The sequence below is a fragment of the Mus caroli genome, unplaced genomic scaffold (assembly GCF_978045245.1).
Source record: "Mus caroli unplaced genomic scaffold, Mus_caroli_1 scaffold_1, whole genome shotgun sequence".
NCBI classification, from domain to species: Eukaryota; Metazoa; Chordata; class Mammalia; order Rodentia; family Muridae; genus Mus; species Mus caroli.
Window position 1 is genome coordinate 36,467,020 of NW_028227256.1, and position 19,041 is coordinate 36,486,060.

General features: G+C 45.6%; 1 protein-coding gene and 1 long non-coding RNA gene across 2 annotated transcripts; one reads left to right on the forward strand and one right to left on the reverse strand.

Moving 5' to 3' along the window:
- Positions 1-319: 319 nt before the first annotated feature.
- On the reverse strand, positions 320-6,367 carry LOC147006026 (uncharacterized). Its single transcript, XR_015046920.1, has 3 exons — positions 6,258-6,367; positions 4,200-4,437; positions 320-1,653 (listed from the first exon to the last, which is right to left on the reverse strand). It is a non-coding gene; the product is annotated as an uncharacterized LOC147006026 (long non-coding RNA).
- A 59-nt stretch (positions 6,368-6,426) lies between these two features.
- Cnot11 (CCR4-NOT transcription complex subunit 11) lies at positions 6,427-15,922 on the forward strand. The gene is made up of 7 exons (XM_021159339.3): positions 6,427-7,098; positions 8,120-8,284; positions 9,005-9,157; positions 10,629-10,831; positions 12,741-12,943; positions 15,415-15,511; positions 15,592-15,922. The coding sequence occupies exons 1-7, from the start codon at positions 6,600-6,602 to the stop codon at positions 15,787-15,789; spliced, it is 1,518 nt and encodes a 505-aa protein (XP_021014998.1). The 5' UTR covers positions 6,427-6,599; the 3' UTR covers positions 15,790-15,922.
- The last annotated feature ends 3,119 nt before the right edge of the window (positions 15,923-19,041 follow it).

Genomic DNA, 19,041 nt, shown 5'->3' on the forward strand with positions numbered 1-19,041 from the left:
GTTAACCAATCAGATGTGAGACATGTAAATGAGGTATGTTAATGAGGTTTTGTGAGGTACTGAGAATAACCAATCAGATGAGGAACATGCAAATGAGGTAGAATGCACAACCAATCCAGGTATAAGACACGCCTCTCCTAGGCCTATATAAGCAGCACCAGTTCTGGGCTTGGGGTCTCTTCGTCTCTCGTGCAGAAGGATCCTGTTGCAGCTTCGTTCTTGCTGGCGAGTCGGATGTGCGCAAGAGACATACATGCGGACAGAATATCCATACACATAAAATTAATTAATTGATAAGAATATTTAAATTAATTAAAAAAAACCCACTACTCAGCACTCCAGTGACCTTTGCAGAGATATGATCACAGCACTCGGGAGAACAGCTTCAGGGAACAAGGCTCATGGTTTCACACATGCCATTCCATCAGGCAAAGGAGGGCATGGTAGAGCAGAGCCCTTTGCAACATGGTGGGCAGGAGGCAGAAGAGCAGACAGGAAAGAGTCAATAAATATTCTTAGCACTACTGGCTTGCTTCTTCTAGCTAGGCTCCACCCCCTAAAGATTCGAGAAGTTCCCAAACACTGCCATCCACTTTTAAAACACAACCCATTTTTGGCACCGGCATGGAGGCATACAACTGTCTAATTCTAGGGCATTTGGTGCCTTCTTCTGGTCTCTATTGGTACTGCATGTGTATGGTATCCAGCCGGCATAAAGGCAAAACACCACGTGCACAGCAAATAAAATAAGAAGAACCACAAAATACCAGTTGCAATCAGAAACAAGGAGTTAGGGTTGGTGACTTGGTTGGTCACCATGGCAAGGCACTGCAGTGGAGACCTGGGATCGAAGGTTATCAGTAAGATGGATAAGCCCATCAGCACGCCCAGCCTCCTTGCCCTCAGAGCCACTGATGCTGAAAAAACCAGCACCCAGACATAGGTACCACTGCTGTGAGCTACCTCAGAACCGAGGCAGCCTCTGGGCCCCTTTGAAGTGGCTGATTTTAGCAGCATGTTGCGATCATCTGTCTCTGTTGGTGTATCAGATTTGGCCACGGGGAGTCAGGAATACAACTATCGGAAGCCATTGGCGGAGTAAAAAGAGGACATACTGGGAGAGGACGCTAGCAATACATAAATCTTACAGAGGAGTCATGCCTGAAGCTTTAAAACTCATACGAGTCAATAAGAAAGAAGACAACTGTAAAAAGGCAGAAGGCTATGATGAGCTGTGATGAGAACCCTAAGAGAAGATTAGCACATGCCCATAAATAAAGGCTCCTTTAAGTAGTCATCAGGTATGGAGGTTTAAATAGGTTGCCCCCCCCCCCAAGACTCAGTGTTTGAATGCTTGGCCCAGGAAGTGGCACTATTAGGAGGTGTGGCCTTGCTGGAGGAAAGGTCACTGTGGAGGCGGGATTTGAGGCCTTATGAGCTCAAGTCTGACCAGTGTAGAACCCAGTCTCCTGCTGCTTGTGAATCAAGATATAGAACTCTGGCTCCTCCAGCACCATGTCTGCCTGCAGGCCACCATGCTTCCCTCCACGATGATAATGGACTGAACCTCTGAACTGGAAGCCAGCCCCAATGAAATGTTGTCCTTTATAAGAGTTGCCTTGGTCATGATGTCTCTTCACAGCAAGAAAAACCCTAAAACAGGAGGGAAGTAAAAAAAAAACAAACAAACATTGTTTAAGACCGGGACTGTTGCTGGGCGTGGTGGCACACGCCTTTAATCTCAGCACTCCGGAGGCAGAGGCAGGCGGATTTCTGAGTTCGAGGCCAGCCTGGTCTACAAAGTGAGTTCCAGGACAGCCATGGCTATACAGAGAAACCCTGTCTTGAAAAACCAAAAAAAAAAAAAAAAAAAAAAAAAAGAGAGACAGGGACTGTTACATAACTATTGTTAGCATTCTGTCTAAACTCTGCCCCACAGTTACCTGGCAATAGTCAGGTAGGCTTGACCCATTATAAAAGGGGCTGCTTGCCCCCTCGTCCCTTTCTCATTCCTTTCTTGGTCTCTTGCCTTCTTGCTCCCATTGTCCCTGTGCCCCTTCCCCCTTCTCTCTACGTGCTCATGGCCGGCCTCTACTCCTCTACTTCTCTGCCTCTACTACCGTCTTAACTCCTTAATAAACTCTATTCTTCTATTCTATACAATACTGTTGTGTGGCTGGTCCCTCAGGGGGAAGGGATACCTCAGCATTGGCCTGCAGAGGCTCCCCCTTTCCCCATACCTGATCACACCTCCATAGAACATATTCCTTCTCAGTGGATGCTCACAGTCATCTATAGGACAGAACACAGGGCCCCTAATGTAGGAGCTAGAGAAAGTACCTAAGAGCTAAAGGGGTCTGCAACCCTATAGGTGGAACAACAATATGAATTAACCAGTACCCCCAGAGCTCGTGTCTCTAGCTGCATATGTAGCAGAAGATGGCCTAGTCGGCCATCAGTGGAAAGAGAGGCCCCTTGGTTTAACAAACTTTATATGCCCCAGTACAGGGGAATGCCAGGGCCAAGAACTGGGAGTGAGTGGGTAGGGGAGCCAGGCAGGGGGAGGGTATTGGGGACTTTTGGGATAGCATTTGAAATGTAAATGAGCCAGTCGTGGTGGCACACACCTTTAATCCCAGCACTTGGGAGGCAGAGGCAGGCAGATTTCTGAGTTCGAGGCCAGCCTGGTCTACAAAGTGGGTTCCAGGACAGCCAGGGCTATACAGAGAAACCCTGTCTTGAAAAACCAAAACCAAACCAAACCAAACCAAACCAAAAACCAAAAAAAGAACATGTTCCTTCTCTCTTTATCTTTTTATAAACACATCAACTATGACCCTCCTGGAGCTACTCATGTACACCAGGCTGGCCTCGAACTCACCCGGTCAGTCCACCTGTCCCTGCCTCCCAAGTACTGAGGCCAAAGGCGTGAGCTACCATGCCTGGGTGGGAAGTAAAAATTAAAAGCCTCCTGGATCTTACTGCCCACCAGCAGAGATGGCTACAAAGTCAAGTCTGTGGGTGGAGGTGGGATGGGATGGGCAGGGGTGGGATGGGGTGGGGGTATTCTCATGCACTGCTGGGGGAGGGGTGAACTTGTACACTGACTTTGGAAGTTATTTGCTAGGGCTCACTTGTGCTGCTTAACTCTTTGACAATTTGACACAAACTATTCTTTCACGTGTCTGCAAGACATCTTTCTGAAACCTGTGTGTCCCAGCAAAACATCATTTGACATAACTGACTTTCCAAAGAAACTAGAAGTTCTTTCAAACCTCCACTGAGGAACCACTTCCATCAGACAGACCTGTAGGCACGTCTGTGTATGGGGGGGGGGTGTGCGTATTTTTGATTGGTGATTGATGGGGTTCCTATTAACATCTCAAAGCTGACACTGGCTGCCAGGGTCTCCCAGCACCCCGCAGTCCCTACCTGCCATATGATCTGGCCTGCGTACCCTATGCCTGTTCTACCCTATGCCTAACCCTAATCTTCTCCAACCCAGGAACTGGGCTGGGCTTCCCTTCCCCAGTAGCTCTTCCCAATGTAATCCAGTCGTTTTGGCCTCTTGATCTTCTGGTCTCCTGGTTCTCCCCTCTCCCCTCCCCCCCTCCCCTTCTCCCTGGCCCAGCTCAGGGTCAAGTTCACTCTGGACTCTTCCAGATGCCTCTGCCTCTGCTCCTCCTCAGAAGGAGCTCAGTTGGCTCAGCTCAGTCGCAGGTCTCATCGCACTCAGGGGAGACAATGCAAAGGCTCCTCTCAGATGCATCCTTGGGTTATTTGTTTGTTTGTTAGTTTTGGTGTATTTCAAGATAGCGTTTAGTCCTGGCTGGCCTGGAACTCAGGGATCTTGCCTGCCTCTGCCTTCCAAGTGCTTAGATCAAAGGTGAGTGCCACAGTGCCCGGCTTATCTTTGGTTCCCCTTATGTCCCCGTCTTTCCTGGGATGATATAAACAATTATCTATTCACCCCTGGCAGGGCACCAAAATTAGACCTCACGTTTACTTACCTCGGTGAATCAATGAGTTCAGTTGGGTGGCTACTTACAGGAGTATAGACAACTTACGGGAGCCTGAGGAGGGGTTACCCACAGGAGTATAGACAACTTACGGGACCATGAGGCGGGGTTACCCACAGGAGTATAGACAACTTACAGGAGCATGAGGTGGGGTTACCCACAGGAGTATAGACAACTTACGGCATTGGCACCACTTCAGTCTCTAACCCACCAACCAGTAAATGCTCTTCATCCTGGGAGGAGCAGGGCCTTGTGTGTCGAGTGTAGCACTTCACAAGCCCACTTTCCTTCCACAGTGAATGTTAGTGGGTCCCATCTTCTGAGGGTCTCGTGTGGGTAATCCCAGCAACAACCATGTGCTGCCCAGAGCACAGCCTTCTGTAGCAGGGGTCCACAGAGAAACTTAGAGGAGATGCGACTGAATGAAGAAAAGAAATAAGGAAAGGATGTGACTGCTCCTCAGCATGGAGGGGGAGATAAAAGGGGCTGCTTGCCCCTCCTCACTCTTTTGCCCTCTTGCTCTTGCTTTCCTGCTTTTTGCTCCTGCTCTCTCCCCGTTTCTTTTCTTTTCTTTTCTTTTTTTTTTTGGTTTTTCGAGACAGGGTTTCTCTGTGTAGCCCTGGCTGTCCTGGAACTCACTTTGTAGACCAGACTGGCCTCAAACTCAGAAATCCACCTGCCTCTGCCTCCCAAGTGCTGGGATTAAAGGCGTGGGCCACCACCGCCCGGTTTCTCTCCCCATTTCTTTTCCCCCTCTTTCTCCATGTGCTCATGGCTTGCCTCTTTTCCTCCTCCTCCTTCCCTCTCCTCCCCTCCTCTCCCCCTCCTCTCCTCTCCTCTCTCCTCTCCCCCTTTCTCTGCCTCTGCTACCCTCTTGACTCCTCTCCCCATGCCCTGAATAAGCTCTATTCTATACTATCCCATGTGTGGCTGGTCCCATAGAACATATTTCCCCTGTCTTTATCTTTTTATAAATACATCACAGAGTGTGGGTAAAGGCAGGGGCATCCAGAGTGGACATGACTAGACTGAGCTGGACCATGTGGGGAGAAGGGGGGACCATGTCAGGAGTCCAAAGGTATAAAAGGAACTGGGAGTCTAGGTTTAGGGCTGGAAAGATGGTTCAGTGGTTAAGAGCACTGACTGCTCTTCCAGAGGTCCCGAGTTCAATTCCCAGTGACCACATGGTGGCTCACAACCATCTGTAATGAGATCTGATGCCCTCTTCTGGTGTGTCTGAAGACAGCGACAGTGTACTCATATACATAAAAATAAATAAATCTTTAAAAAAAAAAAGTCTGGGTTCTATAGGGAAGATCCTGTAGTGGAAGGGTAGCCCACCCTCTAGGCTGCAGAGTTCAGGGTAGAGAGAGAGGGGTGTGCCAGCCATAGCCTGTCAGGTAGGAACTGAGGGATGCTGGGAAAAACCCAGGCTGCAGGGTCAGCTTTGATATGTTAATATGCATCTCAGCAGGGAGTCCCGGTTGGAAACTTAATAACAATTAAGGAAACGTGCTGCTATAAGCCACGGTCTTTGGATAACACCGGAAGCTAGAACAAGACTAGGAAGAATTCTCCCCTTGATGCTTCAAAGGTGAATGGCAGAACTGATATAACCCATTCCAGACGTTCAGCCTCAGGAAGGGAGAGGAAGTGGGTTCTACAGTGAAAATGAACTCAGTTTGTGGTAATGGCAGAGAAACCCTAGAAACAAGCCCAGTGGAAACAGGGAAGACGCTCTTGGTATTAATCTTAGTGGAAATCAGCTCTATTGGCGGGTAACGCGCGCTGTGCTCAAATACCTTAAAACATCTTGAAACACCCATACTGTACTAACATTTAAGTTATCAACTAACAATAAGCTATGACAATAACTAGCATGAGTGGGTTTTAGTATAACTAGTATCACAGAACATACAATGTAAAAGGGCTCAAAGAGAACATAGTTGACTAATTAATAATAATAATAATAGTAGTAGTAATAGTAGTAGAGGTAATTTGAATCATTTGCCCCGTTTGGTAAGCTATATTTTCTGCTGATTGCAATGTTCATTGGCAGAACCCCTCCACAGGTTTAACAGTAATACTAAAGAGACCCTTAAAATATGCGCCATACCCATCACCGGGTAAATTCTCTATTTACCGCTGAGAATTTCAGCGGTAAATAGAAAACTCTTCAGCTGCTGCCACTCTTTAGCACAGGGTAGCTAGCAGGTGATGCTGATGACAGTCGCTCACCCAAGGATCGCTTCCGAGGGCTTTAAGGGCAATTAACGGCGGTCTCTACATCACTCAGGCAGGGAAGGACCAGTCGGACAGCTCTGAGACCACGCGGTCCCGCCCTCCACGGCGCCCCGCCCCTTCCGGACACGGCGTCCCGCCCACCCGCGTCTCCGGAACCTCCGCTCGGCCTGCGTCGTCGGTCTGTCCGCCTTGTGTCTCCGTTCCGCTCGTCTGACTTACGCGCTGTTTTTGTTTGCGACGCTGTCGCGGAAGGGTGCGCTTTACGGCCGCGGGAGGACGCAGCGAGCCGGCGCCTTGGGCCTCTCGGCCGGGAAGCGGGGTAGGCGGGCGAGGTTGATGCCCGGCGGCGGGGCGAGCGCGGCGTCTGGCCGGCTTCTCTCCTCAGCGGATCCCAGAGGGGCGCGGGAGGCAGCGGCGTTCCGGAGCGGCCCGGCGGGCTCGAGCGGAGGCCGAGGCGGAGCAGGCGGCCCCGGGCCAGGGATTGGAGGCCCCGCGGGCAGGATGAGCCTGACCCCGAAGGAGCTCTCGAGCCTGCTGAGCATCATCTCGGAGGAGGCGGGCGGCGGCAGCACCTTCGAGGGCCTGTCCACCGCCTTCCACCACTACTTCAGCAAGGCCGACCACTTCCGCCTGGGCTCGGTGCTGGTGATGCTGCTGCAGCAGCCGGACCTGCTGCCTAGCGCGGCGCAGCGCCTCACGGCGCTCTACCTGCTCTGGGAGATGTACCGCACCGAGCCGCTCGCCGCAAACCCGTTCGCGGCCAGCTTCGCGCACCTGCTCAACCCGGCGCCGCCCGCCCGCGGCGGCCAGGAGCCCGACCGGCCCCCGCTCTCAGGTACGTCCCGCAGCCAGCTGTTCTGGGGGTGGGGGGTCGTCAGCTAGGGACATTCAGCCTCCTTGGAGGGGATCGACCCTCCCTCCCTCCGTTTCCATTACTTTCTTTCCCTAAAATAGGGGAGGGGTAGTGAGAAGTTGCAAGCTTTGTTTTTTGTTTTTGTTTTCAAATTCACTGCACTCCAGATGATCCCTCCCAATCGAAAAAGCCAACGCATCGTACAAGCCCACCAACGGGCTGGACATATTTTAGTATGCCAGATACGGTTCATTCTTGATTGTAAGGTCCTGAGGTATGCGAAGTTACAGCCAATGGCACTGAGTTTACCCCTTTTTTTAAGCCTCCGAGTAAAGAAGTCGGTATTAAGAACCTGAGGAAGGGGCAGGTTGAAGTCCACATTACCACAACATCTAAAGTCTTTGCAGCCAACTCCTTGGTTAGCTGTAATGTCGAGTGAGGAGAGGATGAAGTCGTTTCTAATTAACCATTCAAAGATGCATGTGTCCTGGGCAGTATTGTGGAATGTCTGCATAGGCATAGATTACCTCTGAGGACGCACCCCTAAATTTGTTGTTGTGGATGGAACCCAGGGTCACTTCCTCTATACCATGAGCCTAGTCCAGGACTCTGGGACAGCTGTACCACTCACAGGCTGACATACATGTACATATGTACATATACATATATACACATATACATATATATATTTTTTTAAGTATGTTAAAGTTTGTAGGAATCTAAGTATTTGATAACAAAAAGTTCTCAACAGCTATTAAAACCATAAGTTTCATTGACATTTCCATAGATCACAGAATCTCAAGTGATATATTGATATATTTGTTTATGGATTACTATGTATACTAAGTGTGAATATTCGATTAACTGGAACTCAGTTACATTTAAATCATAAGAATAGCTCCACGTGGCAAGCAGCAAAGTTTCCAGTTAACTTTTAAAGTTAAATTTTAAAACTTTACAAGTACCCATTGGAGAGAAACCAGCATTGCATTCTTATTTGCAGGGTTCCTGCCTCCTATAACTCCACCAGAAAAGTTTTTCCTCTCCCAGCTCATGCTGGCACCCCCAAGGGAACTGTTCAAAAAGACACCTCGCCAGATTGCCTTGATGGACGTTGGAAACATGGGACAATCTGTGGACATTAGCGGCCTTCAGTTAGCCCTGGCAGGTGAGGGAGGGCCAGTGATTGGGACATTCTTGTCGGTTCTTGAGATCCCCTGTTTAAAATCAACAAGTTTTTTCTTTTAAATTTACATTTCTGCTGTTTTTGTTTGATCCTCTCCTGTCCTGCCCTGCCCTGTCCTGCCCTGTCCTTTCCCTGTCTCCCTGTCTGCCACCCCCTCTTTTGTTTGTTTGTTTTGAGACCAGGTTTCTTTGTGTAGCCTTGGCTGTCCTGGAATCTGCTGGGTAGACCATGCTGGCCTCTAACTGAGCTCTTACTGGCTGGCTCCCGAGTACTCGGCTTACAGCATGCAGCCCCAGGCCAGGCCGGCTCCAGTCCCCATCACAGATCACACCCTTGTACCCCAGCATCCTCCTTCACTCTCCTTTCTGTTTCCTTATTCTGTGCTTCTGATTGACACCCAGCCTGGTCTCTGCCCCGCACCTCCCTCCCTGCCATCTACCTCACTCCATTTTCTCTTTTGGAGTTATTTTAATATTATTATTGTTTGGTTTATAGGAATTAAAGATATTTACTTTGTACTCCTGATCTGTTCACGATGTTATCAATTTTAAAATGTTCTGTGCCACCCTGCCTCTCCCCCCCCCAACCCCCCACCCCCCAGGCTGGCCTTGGGTTCTTGACTCTTGTCTCCACCTTCCAGGTGCTGGGATTACAAGGTCTAGTTTAAATGCTTTAAATGCTTCTTGTCTGAATCTGTTCCAGAGCGTCAGTCTGAGCTGCCAACCCAGAGCAAAGCCAGCTTCCCAAGCATCCTCAGTGACCCAGACCCAGACTCCTCCAACTCTGGATTTGACAGCTCAGTTGCCTCTCGGATCACAGAGTCTTTAGTCAGTGGACCAAAACCACCTATTGAAAGTAGGTATATGGGAGTTTGCTTATGTTCTCAGGTTTATATTCTAGCAGCACTTAGGGATTTTAAGTTTCTTTCTTACAGTACCTGATGACAGACTAACTGCCTTGCTGCCTAGAATATAGCAGACAGACCCCAGCCAGTTATACACTAGGATGTTTATTGCTTATTTCATACCCCCCCATACACACACATGCCTGCAGATAAAAATTCAGGTTTTATCAAAATGACTGTGTTTGTTTTAATGAGATAGTCTCATGTAGTGCAGAGTAGCCTAGAAAATTCCTGTGTAGCAGAGGATGACCTTAGAGCCCTGGTCATCCTGGGCTGAGAGTAGGATCCATAATCCAGCAACCCACCTCTGTCCTCTGTGGAAATGCTCTCTGGAAGGCTAGTGATGGGACTGGGTAAGATCTGCTCTCAGGACAGAGAGAACTCCCTGCTGTACACTAGAGGCAGCCGAGAGGAGTGGGAGTTCCTGTGTCCCAGTTCAGTGGAAATTACCAAGTTCTCATCTCCTGGGCTTTTGTGGGACTTAGCAGGCAGGCAGGCAGGGCCCACAGCTGGATAGACAGCTGGGTGTCTGTCTTGTTAAGTACTGAGATACATAGTATAAGTTGTCTTTCTTGAGAGTGGTCATTTGGGCATAGCACTGTGGGTCACTGGAGTTAGGGTGCAAGTGTTTATACAAGAACATAATAAGCCACTGGGGGCAAGCTGTGTGGTTGTGATTGTTGAGGCTTTAGCTTTTCTTTCTGGCTTTTCAGCTGTGGAGCAACCAAATGAAGTATGATGTTAGTTCAGAAGTACTGACTAGTTTACTTTAGTGTGTCGATAATTGATAACTTACACGTCAACCTTGAATTGTGGGGATAGCCCCAAGAACTCTGTTTAGTATTCTGAGGTCCTAGGGGCCACAAAAAGAAAGATAAGGGGGAAAAAAACCTCATAAAATTTTAGTTTTATGTTAAGTGCGATGAGAAATACCTTTAATCCCAACACTCGGGAAGTAGAGGCAGGAAGATCTCTGTGAGTTTGAGGGTAGCCTGGTCTACAGAGTGAATACCAGGACAGCCGGGGACACAAGGAGATTTTAAGAAAACAACCATCATCATTATCTTGTCATCATCATCATCTGCATCTACATATTTGACACCTGCATCCTCAGCCTAAGTGGATATGCTTGCATTAAAACTCAGTTCATGTTCATGCTTTCCTCTTTCTGAAAAACAGACTTGTATTGGCATCATGCTGATGGTGTGTGTGTGTGTGTGTGTGTGTGTGTGTGTGTGTGTGTGTGTGGTCATTTGTTCTCGGCTATCATTTGAGCGTGGAACTCTGATTTTTTATATCATTACTGTTTGAAGAATGTCTTATCACATGTCCTTGTTAAAGGTACCCTTGTACTTCATTAAATGCATATAGGGTGCGTACAATTGTTAGCTCACCAACAGTCATGTGTTACTCTCATTATAGGCCACTTTCGGCCAGAGTTTATCCGCCCACCACCCCCTCTCCACATCTGTGAGGATGAACTGGCCTGGCTAAATCCCACAGAACCCGAGCATGCCATCCAGTGGGACAGATCGATGTGTGTGAAGAACAGCACTGGTGTGGAGATCAAGCGGATCATGGCGAAAGCCTTCAAAAGCCCCCTGTCGTCTCCCCAACAGACACAGGTATATATGTATGTTTGTATTACAGTGTCCCCTCTGTGCCTATCACAGGGTGTTCTTCCCAGGAAGCAGTAAGTGAGCAGTCAGTTGTGGATGTGAGCCAGCGGAAGTAGCATCAGAGGGCTTCACAATCCCAGCCGCTGTGCTCTGGCCTTTCCTTGTTTGACAGTTTTGCTCTGATGAGACAAGAGGCCTAATGATGACTAGACTCTATTGAGTTTGTCTCGGAGAGAGGTAGGCTAGGATGAGTTGGCATCACTGTTCAGTTGGCAGCACTGTTCCAGGTACGAATCAGTCGGCCACATCGTCTGCATTGCTGCATCAGGCTGGACAGCAGCTCTAAAGGGTGTATGGAGTTATTAATGTTTTATAAAAATGAGGTTCAGGGAATGAATGCTCTAGACTTTAGCTACAGTGTCTGCTGGTAGACTACAGTTATCTCTCCTGCTAACCAAGGTTAAAACTAGATGGATTCCCTGAGGAAGAAGAGCAAAGATGCCAGGTGGCTGTAGATTTTATTAGATTTCCACACTTTCAAGTTAGAACTCGTAGGAAGATACTGTTACCTCCAACCTAGTTTTTCATGTAAAAAACGGATTTTTAAAAAGATTTGTTTTATGTGTGTGAGTGTTTTGTCTGCATGTATAACTGTGTACCATGTGCATGCAGTACTCACAGATGCCACAAGAGGCATCAGATCCTCTGGACTGGAAGTACAGATGTTGTGAGCCTCCATGTGGGTGCTGGGAACCAACCCTGGTCCTCTAGAGAGCAGCAGGTGCTCCTGACCACTGAACCATTTCCCAGCCTCCCCCCAATATTTTAAATGATGTAATAACAATTGTTTGTATTTTCTGTTTGCTCTTAGATGATCATGAAACAGTCCAGTGTTGAATCCACAAGTGGATAAAGACACAGAGTTAGGAGGGATGGGTGTGGTGTATGCCTGTAACCCTAGCACGTGGAAGGCGAGAGATTGAGACTTGGCAGTTATAGGCCAGGCTCCATGAGACAGGGAGCTTGAAGCCAGTGTGGGCATAGGGACCTAGCCTCAAAATAAATGAACTTTTTTTTTTTCCTTTTGGTTTTTCGAAACAGGGTTTCTCTGTGTAGCCCTGGCTGTCCTGGAACTCACTTTGTAGACCAGGCTGGCCTTGAACTCAGAAATCCGTCTGCCTCTGCCTCTGCCTCTCGAGTGCTGGGATTAAAGGCGTGCGCCACCACGCCCAGCAAAATAAATGAACTTTTAAAAGAAAGAAAAAGTATGTATTTGGACACAGGAAAAAAAATGTTTTCCCATCTCTTAGATGCAAAGCGTGGGTGTGATTGGCGCTGTAAAGTACTATAGGTGGAAGACAGAAGACTTCCTCTTCTGTCCCTCTCTAGAGTAGTTCTGTTATCTTTCTGGATAAGACAGAGCATGGCTCTTGTTCTGAATTATTCTAGTTTATGGAGTTCTGTGTGGCTTTTTTTTTTTAAGAAAAAATGAAGACAAGGTCTCGCCATATATCTCAGATAGCCTTGAGCTCATTACATAGCCAAGGCCAGCGACTCCTGCCTCAGTGTTTGTATTACTTGTGTGCCACCACAATCAACTTGGTTGTGTGTTTTGGGAGAAGTTGATAATTAAGATTTTTAAGAATGACCCTATTGTCATATTGTATATTACTAGACAAAACCAAGGCTTATCATGTCTAGAGGAAGAATGACTATGGATTTTTAAACTGTTGTTTATTTTTGTGCCATTGCAATTCAGATCTGAAAATAAATGAAAACATAGTATTGGCTTTGAGGGAAGAAATTTAACAAATTAACAAAGACAGTTTTTGTAATTTATATAAAACACTTCTATTTGTATACAGGAAAATTCTCTAACATAACTCAAGAACCTCTCAACTTGGTTTTTTTTTAGCTCCTCGGTGAGTTGGAAAAAGATCCCAAACTTGTTTATCACATTGGCCTTACTCCAGCGAAACTTCCAGATCTAGTGGAGAACAACCCTTTAGTGGCTATAGAAATGCTGCTGAAACTAATGCAGTCAAGCCAGATCACGGAGTATTTCTCTGTCCTGGTCAACATGGACATGTCCTTACATTCAATGGAAGTTGTAAATCGGTAAGTTCTCATGTTCCACCGAGCGGGTCCACAGGCCCTGATTATATGATCCAGAAGTCTGAAAAGCTGGAGTAGTTTTTCTCCCCTTGTCTGATTCTGTTACCCTGACTAATCTTTGGTGTTCACTGCATATGAATTTGATTTCAATATGTAAGAACTCAGTTGTTGAATTTTTTTTTTTTAAGATTTATTTTTTGATTATATGTAAGTACACTGTAGCTGTCTTCAGACACCCCAGAAGAGGGAGTCAGATCTCGTTACGGATGGTTGTGAGCCACCATGTGGTTGCTGGGATTTGAACTCCGGACCTTCGGAAGAGCAGTCGGGTGCTCTTACCCACTGAGCCATCTCACCAGCCCTCAGTTGTTGAATTTACTTCACTGTCTTTTGCCCCTTACAAAATCAGGTTTTATGTTCCTTGGCAGCCAGTAGTGGCAGCTTGCACATGTGGGTCTCAGAACTGGTCATCTAGGCAGGCTGTCGTGATTACTAGTATTCTCCTGGCTTTGTTGTTCTGTGTAGCCCTGACTGTCCTAGAACTCACTGTGTAGACCAGGCTGGCCTCAAACTCATGGAGATCCACCTACCTCTGACTCTCAAGTGCTGGGATCAAAGATGCGGACCAGCACACCCAGTTTCCCAGTTCTTTCTTGATTTTTTTTTTTTTTGCTCATTGAACATCAAGGAAAGAATGAGTTCCCCTGTTGATGTGTTCCGTATAGTTTTTGTCTTTTATTTTCCTTACAGATATTGTTTAGGTAAATTGTGAATTAAATGTAGTGAGGTAGATGGGGTATTTTTTTTTTTGAGTTTTTTTTTTTCCCCCCTGAGGGTTTTTTTTTTTTTTTTTTGGATAGGATCTCATAGTATCCTAGTAGCTTCAAATTCATAGCAGCCTGTCTGCCTCATCCTCTGAATGCTGGAATCATGGGTGTGAAGCAGGTTACAACTTTTTGAGCATCCATATATAAGTTGGCAGTTGTTTCAGACTTGAACTAAGGAATGTCTGGTCATCTGGTGATAGTTTGGCTGGTAGCTCTGTGCACAAGAAAGGGCTGGTCGAGGAAAGGCAGCATGGGTTTCCAGTTACTTTGTAAGACTGTCATTGGCAGAGCTGCCTGACTACTTGTGGAAAACTTGCTGCTTGTTTCACCTCTCCTTGCTGGCACCTCCTTTACTAGTTGCAGTTGCTGGGTTTTTTGTTTTTGTTTTTCGAGACAGGGTTTCTCTGTGTAGCTCTGACTGTCCTGGAACTCACTTTGTAGACCAGGCTGGCCTCGAACTCAGAAATCCGCCTGCCTCTGCCTCCCAAGTGCTGGGATTAAAGGCGTGCGCACCACCATTGCCTGGCACAGTTTCTGTTTTTGCATTGGCTAAGTTCTGTCTTTGGATGGAGCAATCTGAGTGTTCATGGATTCCCCCTCACTGCACTCTTGTAGTCCTGGCTTTTTCCAAGTATTAAGCAGCCTTGCTGATGCACAGATCTCAGTGGGTATGGTGGCTTGTTATAGCTTTCTTGTTTGTTTTGGTTTTTTGAGACAGGGTTTCTCTGTATAGCCCTGGCTGTTCTGGAACTTACTCTGTAGACCAGGCTGGCCTCAAACTCAGAAATCTGCCTGCCTCTGCCTCCCGAGTGCTGGGATTTGGTTGGTAGGTTTCTTATATTTTTGGTTGTGAGCCTAGCCTTTAACGGCTGAGCCATCTCTCCAGCCCAGTTGTAGCTTTCTTAAGGTACTTCAGTGCCTTAGTTTAAGGATGCATAGATGTAGAAGAGGCAGCATGTATTCATTTACCTTTTCAGAAAAAGGTTTGCAGTAGCCAGCCCAGTGTTGAAATGCTTCTTGGGCTGAACTTGAACTCAGCGTGCAATTCTTACCTGACTCCATTTCTTAGTACTTCACTTACTCGTTTGGGAAGAACTCTGTTGGGTTTAAGGACTCTAAACTTTATTACACAGCTGCTGCTCCTGTGTAATGGCTGACTCCAAGCCTGTTTATCTTGCTCAGTTCTCAGGAAGGCCTTTTTGCTTCCTATCAGCTAAGTAACTTTTCAAGGCTTTTTGCCAGGTTCATGTTTCTTCAAGGCTCTATGTTAGTCTGATCATAAGTGGTTCTGTCAGACACGCTGCCTCTCATAGTGCTTAAACTGACAGGACTTCTCTAAGTTTTAAGTGATGGCAACAACTGCTGGTTATTTGAGGCTGGGAGACTATGACCGACAATGATCCTGCCAGGCACACTCAGGGATAGATACTAATTGCTTAATGGATCATTAGAGAGTATAATTCGTGATGCACACTTAACAGAAGCATCAGAGGTTTAAGTGCCTGTGGCTCTTGGGTTTAAAACTAGAGAATTGGGTCATATAAGTTATCATCAGATGATCACAGGGAAGTCTTGACTTCATGATTACAATACTTTCTAATACTAGCAAACACAGTTAACAGCTCAGATTTCTCTTTTGTGAAACAGACTAACTACAGCTGTTGACCTACCTCCTGAATTTATTCACCTATACATATCCAATTGCATTTCTACTTGTGAACAAATTAAGGATAAATATATGCAGGTGAGTGATGTAAATGCTTATAACATTGTCATCTGCCAAGAAAAGAAGTTTCTAAAACTTGTTCCTTTTTTCTTTTCCAGAATCGTTTGGTGCGTCTTGTGTGTGTGTTTCTCCAGTCTTTGATCCGTAACAAAATTATTAACGTGCAGGACTTGTTTATAGAAGTGCAGGCCTTCTGCATTGAATTCAGTAGGATACGGGAAGCAGCAGGCCTATTCCGGTTGCTGAAGACACTGGATACTGGGGAAACGCCTTCAGAGACCAAAATATCAAAATAGCTCCTCACCAGACCTTCCCTTCTATTGTTCAACTGTACTTGGATTGGTTTTTAAACTTGTAACTCGAGTGGATTGCTTGACCTAAGAAATATAAATGACTTTATTTACTTAAAGTAAAATTTCCTTTTTCCTAGATGTTTCCCATGGATGAATTTTGGTGAGAACTTGGAGAAATGTATCTTTTAGCTCTCTTGCTGATGACAATCCATATGAAGAATAGTTATTCTGAAAATAGTTATTGCAAGAAAGGTGTAGGTGTTGCTCTTTTGAATTTAAAACACAGTACCTATTTCTTTTAGAAAACAAACTGTAGGTTTCTGAAAAACCAGGAATTTGCTTTTGTAGCTTCTAGTGTGAAGCATGGTCAGTGAGAGTGAGTGAAGACGCTGAGAATTTACTGTGAGCATGGCTCTTAGTAAGCAAGGTGTGAAACAGGGATGCGCATTTCTGACAACAGTGTTCCTGGCCCACTAACAAGCATGGGCACTTCGCCAGGCTTCGAGAGTTGGCATTTTATTCTTCTCTCTTAATCACAGTTAGTAAGGGTGTGGTTTTTGTGGTCTTAAGGACAAATACGAGCTGGCACACCAGAAATGTATACCCAGGATGCCTGTTTGGTGAGGAGGTAGAACAGTCAGTACCTGGGACAGTGTGCCTTAATTTTTTTTAAGACAGGGTCCATCTATGTTATTCTAGAGCTCATTATGTAGAGCAGGCTGGCCTTGAAATCAGAGATCCTTCCTTCTGCCTCTGCATGCTGTGATTAAAGGTGTATACCACCAAATCCAGCCTTTTTAAAAAAAAATGTCTGACATACATATTTAAAGAAATTATTAAGAATTCCTTTTATGGAGGTTATCTCTAGAACCGATTTATGGGGACAGAATCTGTTCTCCCATATCCAGCAAGACTTAAAGGAAGCCAAGCTTGGTGATTTTGTCTTACTGTACAATTAAAATCTCCTAACAGTGGAGAAGGAACAAGAAACAATGATCCTTGCACCCTTGTAGGAGTGACCCTCTCTGAACTAGACAGCTGACTTCTCTCAATGCTCTGTAGTGGCCACTGCTATTTTACAGATGGCACTGGGCCAACAACAGCCCATGAACAAACCACTGTTTTAGAATGACAAGTTTCAAAGACTCACTGTGGGCAACAAGCTCTACAGCTGATAGGCATGTCTGTCTTGTAGCTCAGGTTAGCTATGGCCACAGCCCAACACAAAATCAAAAATGTAATTAAAACGACAGTAGCCAGATGCAGATACTTCCAACCATTGGACTGAAGTTGGGGACCCCTATGGTTGGATTAGAGGAAGAATTGAAGAAGCTGAAGGGGAGGACCAACCCATAGGAAGAGCAGTATTCTCAACTAAACCCGACCCCTGGGAGCTCCCAAAGACTGAGCCACCAACCAAGCAGTACCATGGCTGATCCAAGCACATACACAGCAGAGGACTGCCTGGTCTGGCCTCTGGGAGAAGATGCACTCAATCCTTTAGAGACTTGAGGCCTCTGGGAAGGGGGGAGGTGGGGTGGGGGTAGGAGTGGGATGGGGGGGGCAACAGCTGAAATGTAAATAAAATAATTTACAAAAAAGATATTAAGAGTTTCTTATTTAGGGGGAGGTTATATGTGTGCATTTATTTGTAAAAGTTGGTTGTGTGGCTCTTGAACATGTATTTCGTAGATGACAAGTATCCTATCAAGATGTCCATGAGTTTAGTAAAACACTTTTACTCTGCAGCCAACAAGGACACAAGTGGGATCCATAAACAAAACCCCCTAGGGCTTGATTTAGCATGTAATTTGTCCATAAAGCCTGTCACAGCCTCTTTAAGCTTACAACAGGAGATGGTAATCCATTATATATGCGTTCATTAAAAAAAAAAAAAGTACTTGTCAAGACAAACACAGTGCCCCCTAAAATAAGGTAGGAGCTTGGAAGGGATCCCTGCAGTGAAACCTGCAGCAAAAAGGCACAAGCAACTCAAAGTTTTCATACTTATGTGTATCTAAAAACAAGGAAAATTGCAAGTTGTTTGTTGATTTTAGAATCCCAAACAAATGTCTCAAATAAGGACCCAAAAATGAGGAAGGTCAAGATCACAGTCTTGATGTTCACTAGGAAAATCAAGATTGTTCACAAAGAGAGGCTGTGCTTGGCAAACATTAGCTGTACATAAATCAAGGTTATAACGCCACTTAGATGGCTCTTGGTTTACTGGTGCAGCCCTGTAATCCCAGCTACAGCCTGATTGTTTTAACCCAGAAAGTTAGGAGTAGCCTGGGCAACAAGATCTATAATCTTGAGACTGAGTAACCACAATCAACTTTTAAGTTTATTAATTGAGTTTAATATAGGTTAAGTAACTTCATCGAAGTTTTCAATCCAACTTAAGTCTTCGAATCACCTGTTCAAAGAAAAGAACATTAATCAGTAACATTTTAAGAATAGAACATTTAAAAAAAAACTTTGGAATCCCAAAATATAACCACTTAAATAATTCAACACTAACTTATTACTGATTTAATTAAGCAACTCTACAGAAGACCACTAAATCTATAGGGATGATCTCATTTATACCTAATTTTAAGTAGCACACTCCTTTCTATATTAATTAGTTGTGGACCCGTGTCTTACAATCTATGCAACAGTACATGCAACACTTTGAGTAGCTCTTGGTAACAAGGGTATCTGAGGTATCAGTAATTAGGAAAAATGTTTTACATCTTCATCAAATCTTAGCAACTGCTTACTAAGATACACTGCTGATTTCATTTTATCCTGATCTCTTTCCTCGTTACTACTGTCTATATTAGGAATATCCAAGACTTAGGAAAGTTTGAGGTTTGTAATACAATGGGCTCACAGAAAATACTGCTTTTCCCAGCACACAGCCTATCATCTGTCAAAAAGATGGACTTCTGTCCCTCATATTTTCAATGACTGGGCACAGATACTTCAACTAGTGATTTTGTCCTATACTTTTGCTATAGGAGGAGGCAGGTGGGTACATGGCAGAGACCTCACTATAATGAGTGATGCAAATGCTATTTTTGGAAATGTTGACCAATGTTTCTAAGGCTTTAGAAGCAAGGCTGAGCTGGAAAAGGCATAGGTAGCTTTTCTAATGTGTTGAATCATAAAAGCACAACATTGTATTTTACTACAAAGCTATCTCTACTTCAGGCCCACAGCTAGTGCTTAGGAAACGGCAAAGCAATTTTTCCTGATCTGTAAAAACTGCTT

Bases quoted from the DNA above. Each gene is read 5' to 3' on its own strand.
- Cnot11 (XM_021159339.3), top strand. From the start codon at position 6,600: ATGCCCGGCGGCGGGGCGAGCGCGGCGTCTGGCCGGCTTCTCTCCTCA. The intron at 9,158-10,628 runs GTAGGTATATGG...CTCTCATTATAG, and splicing joins ACCAAAACCACCTATTGAAA to GCCACTTTCGGCCAGAGTTT. The intron at 12,944-15,414 runs GTAAGTTCTCAT...TTTGTGAAACAG, and splicing joins TCAATGGAAGTTGTAAATCG to ACTAACTACAGCTGTTGACC.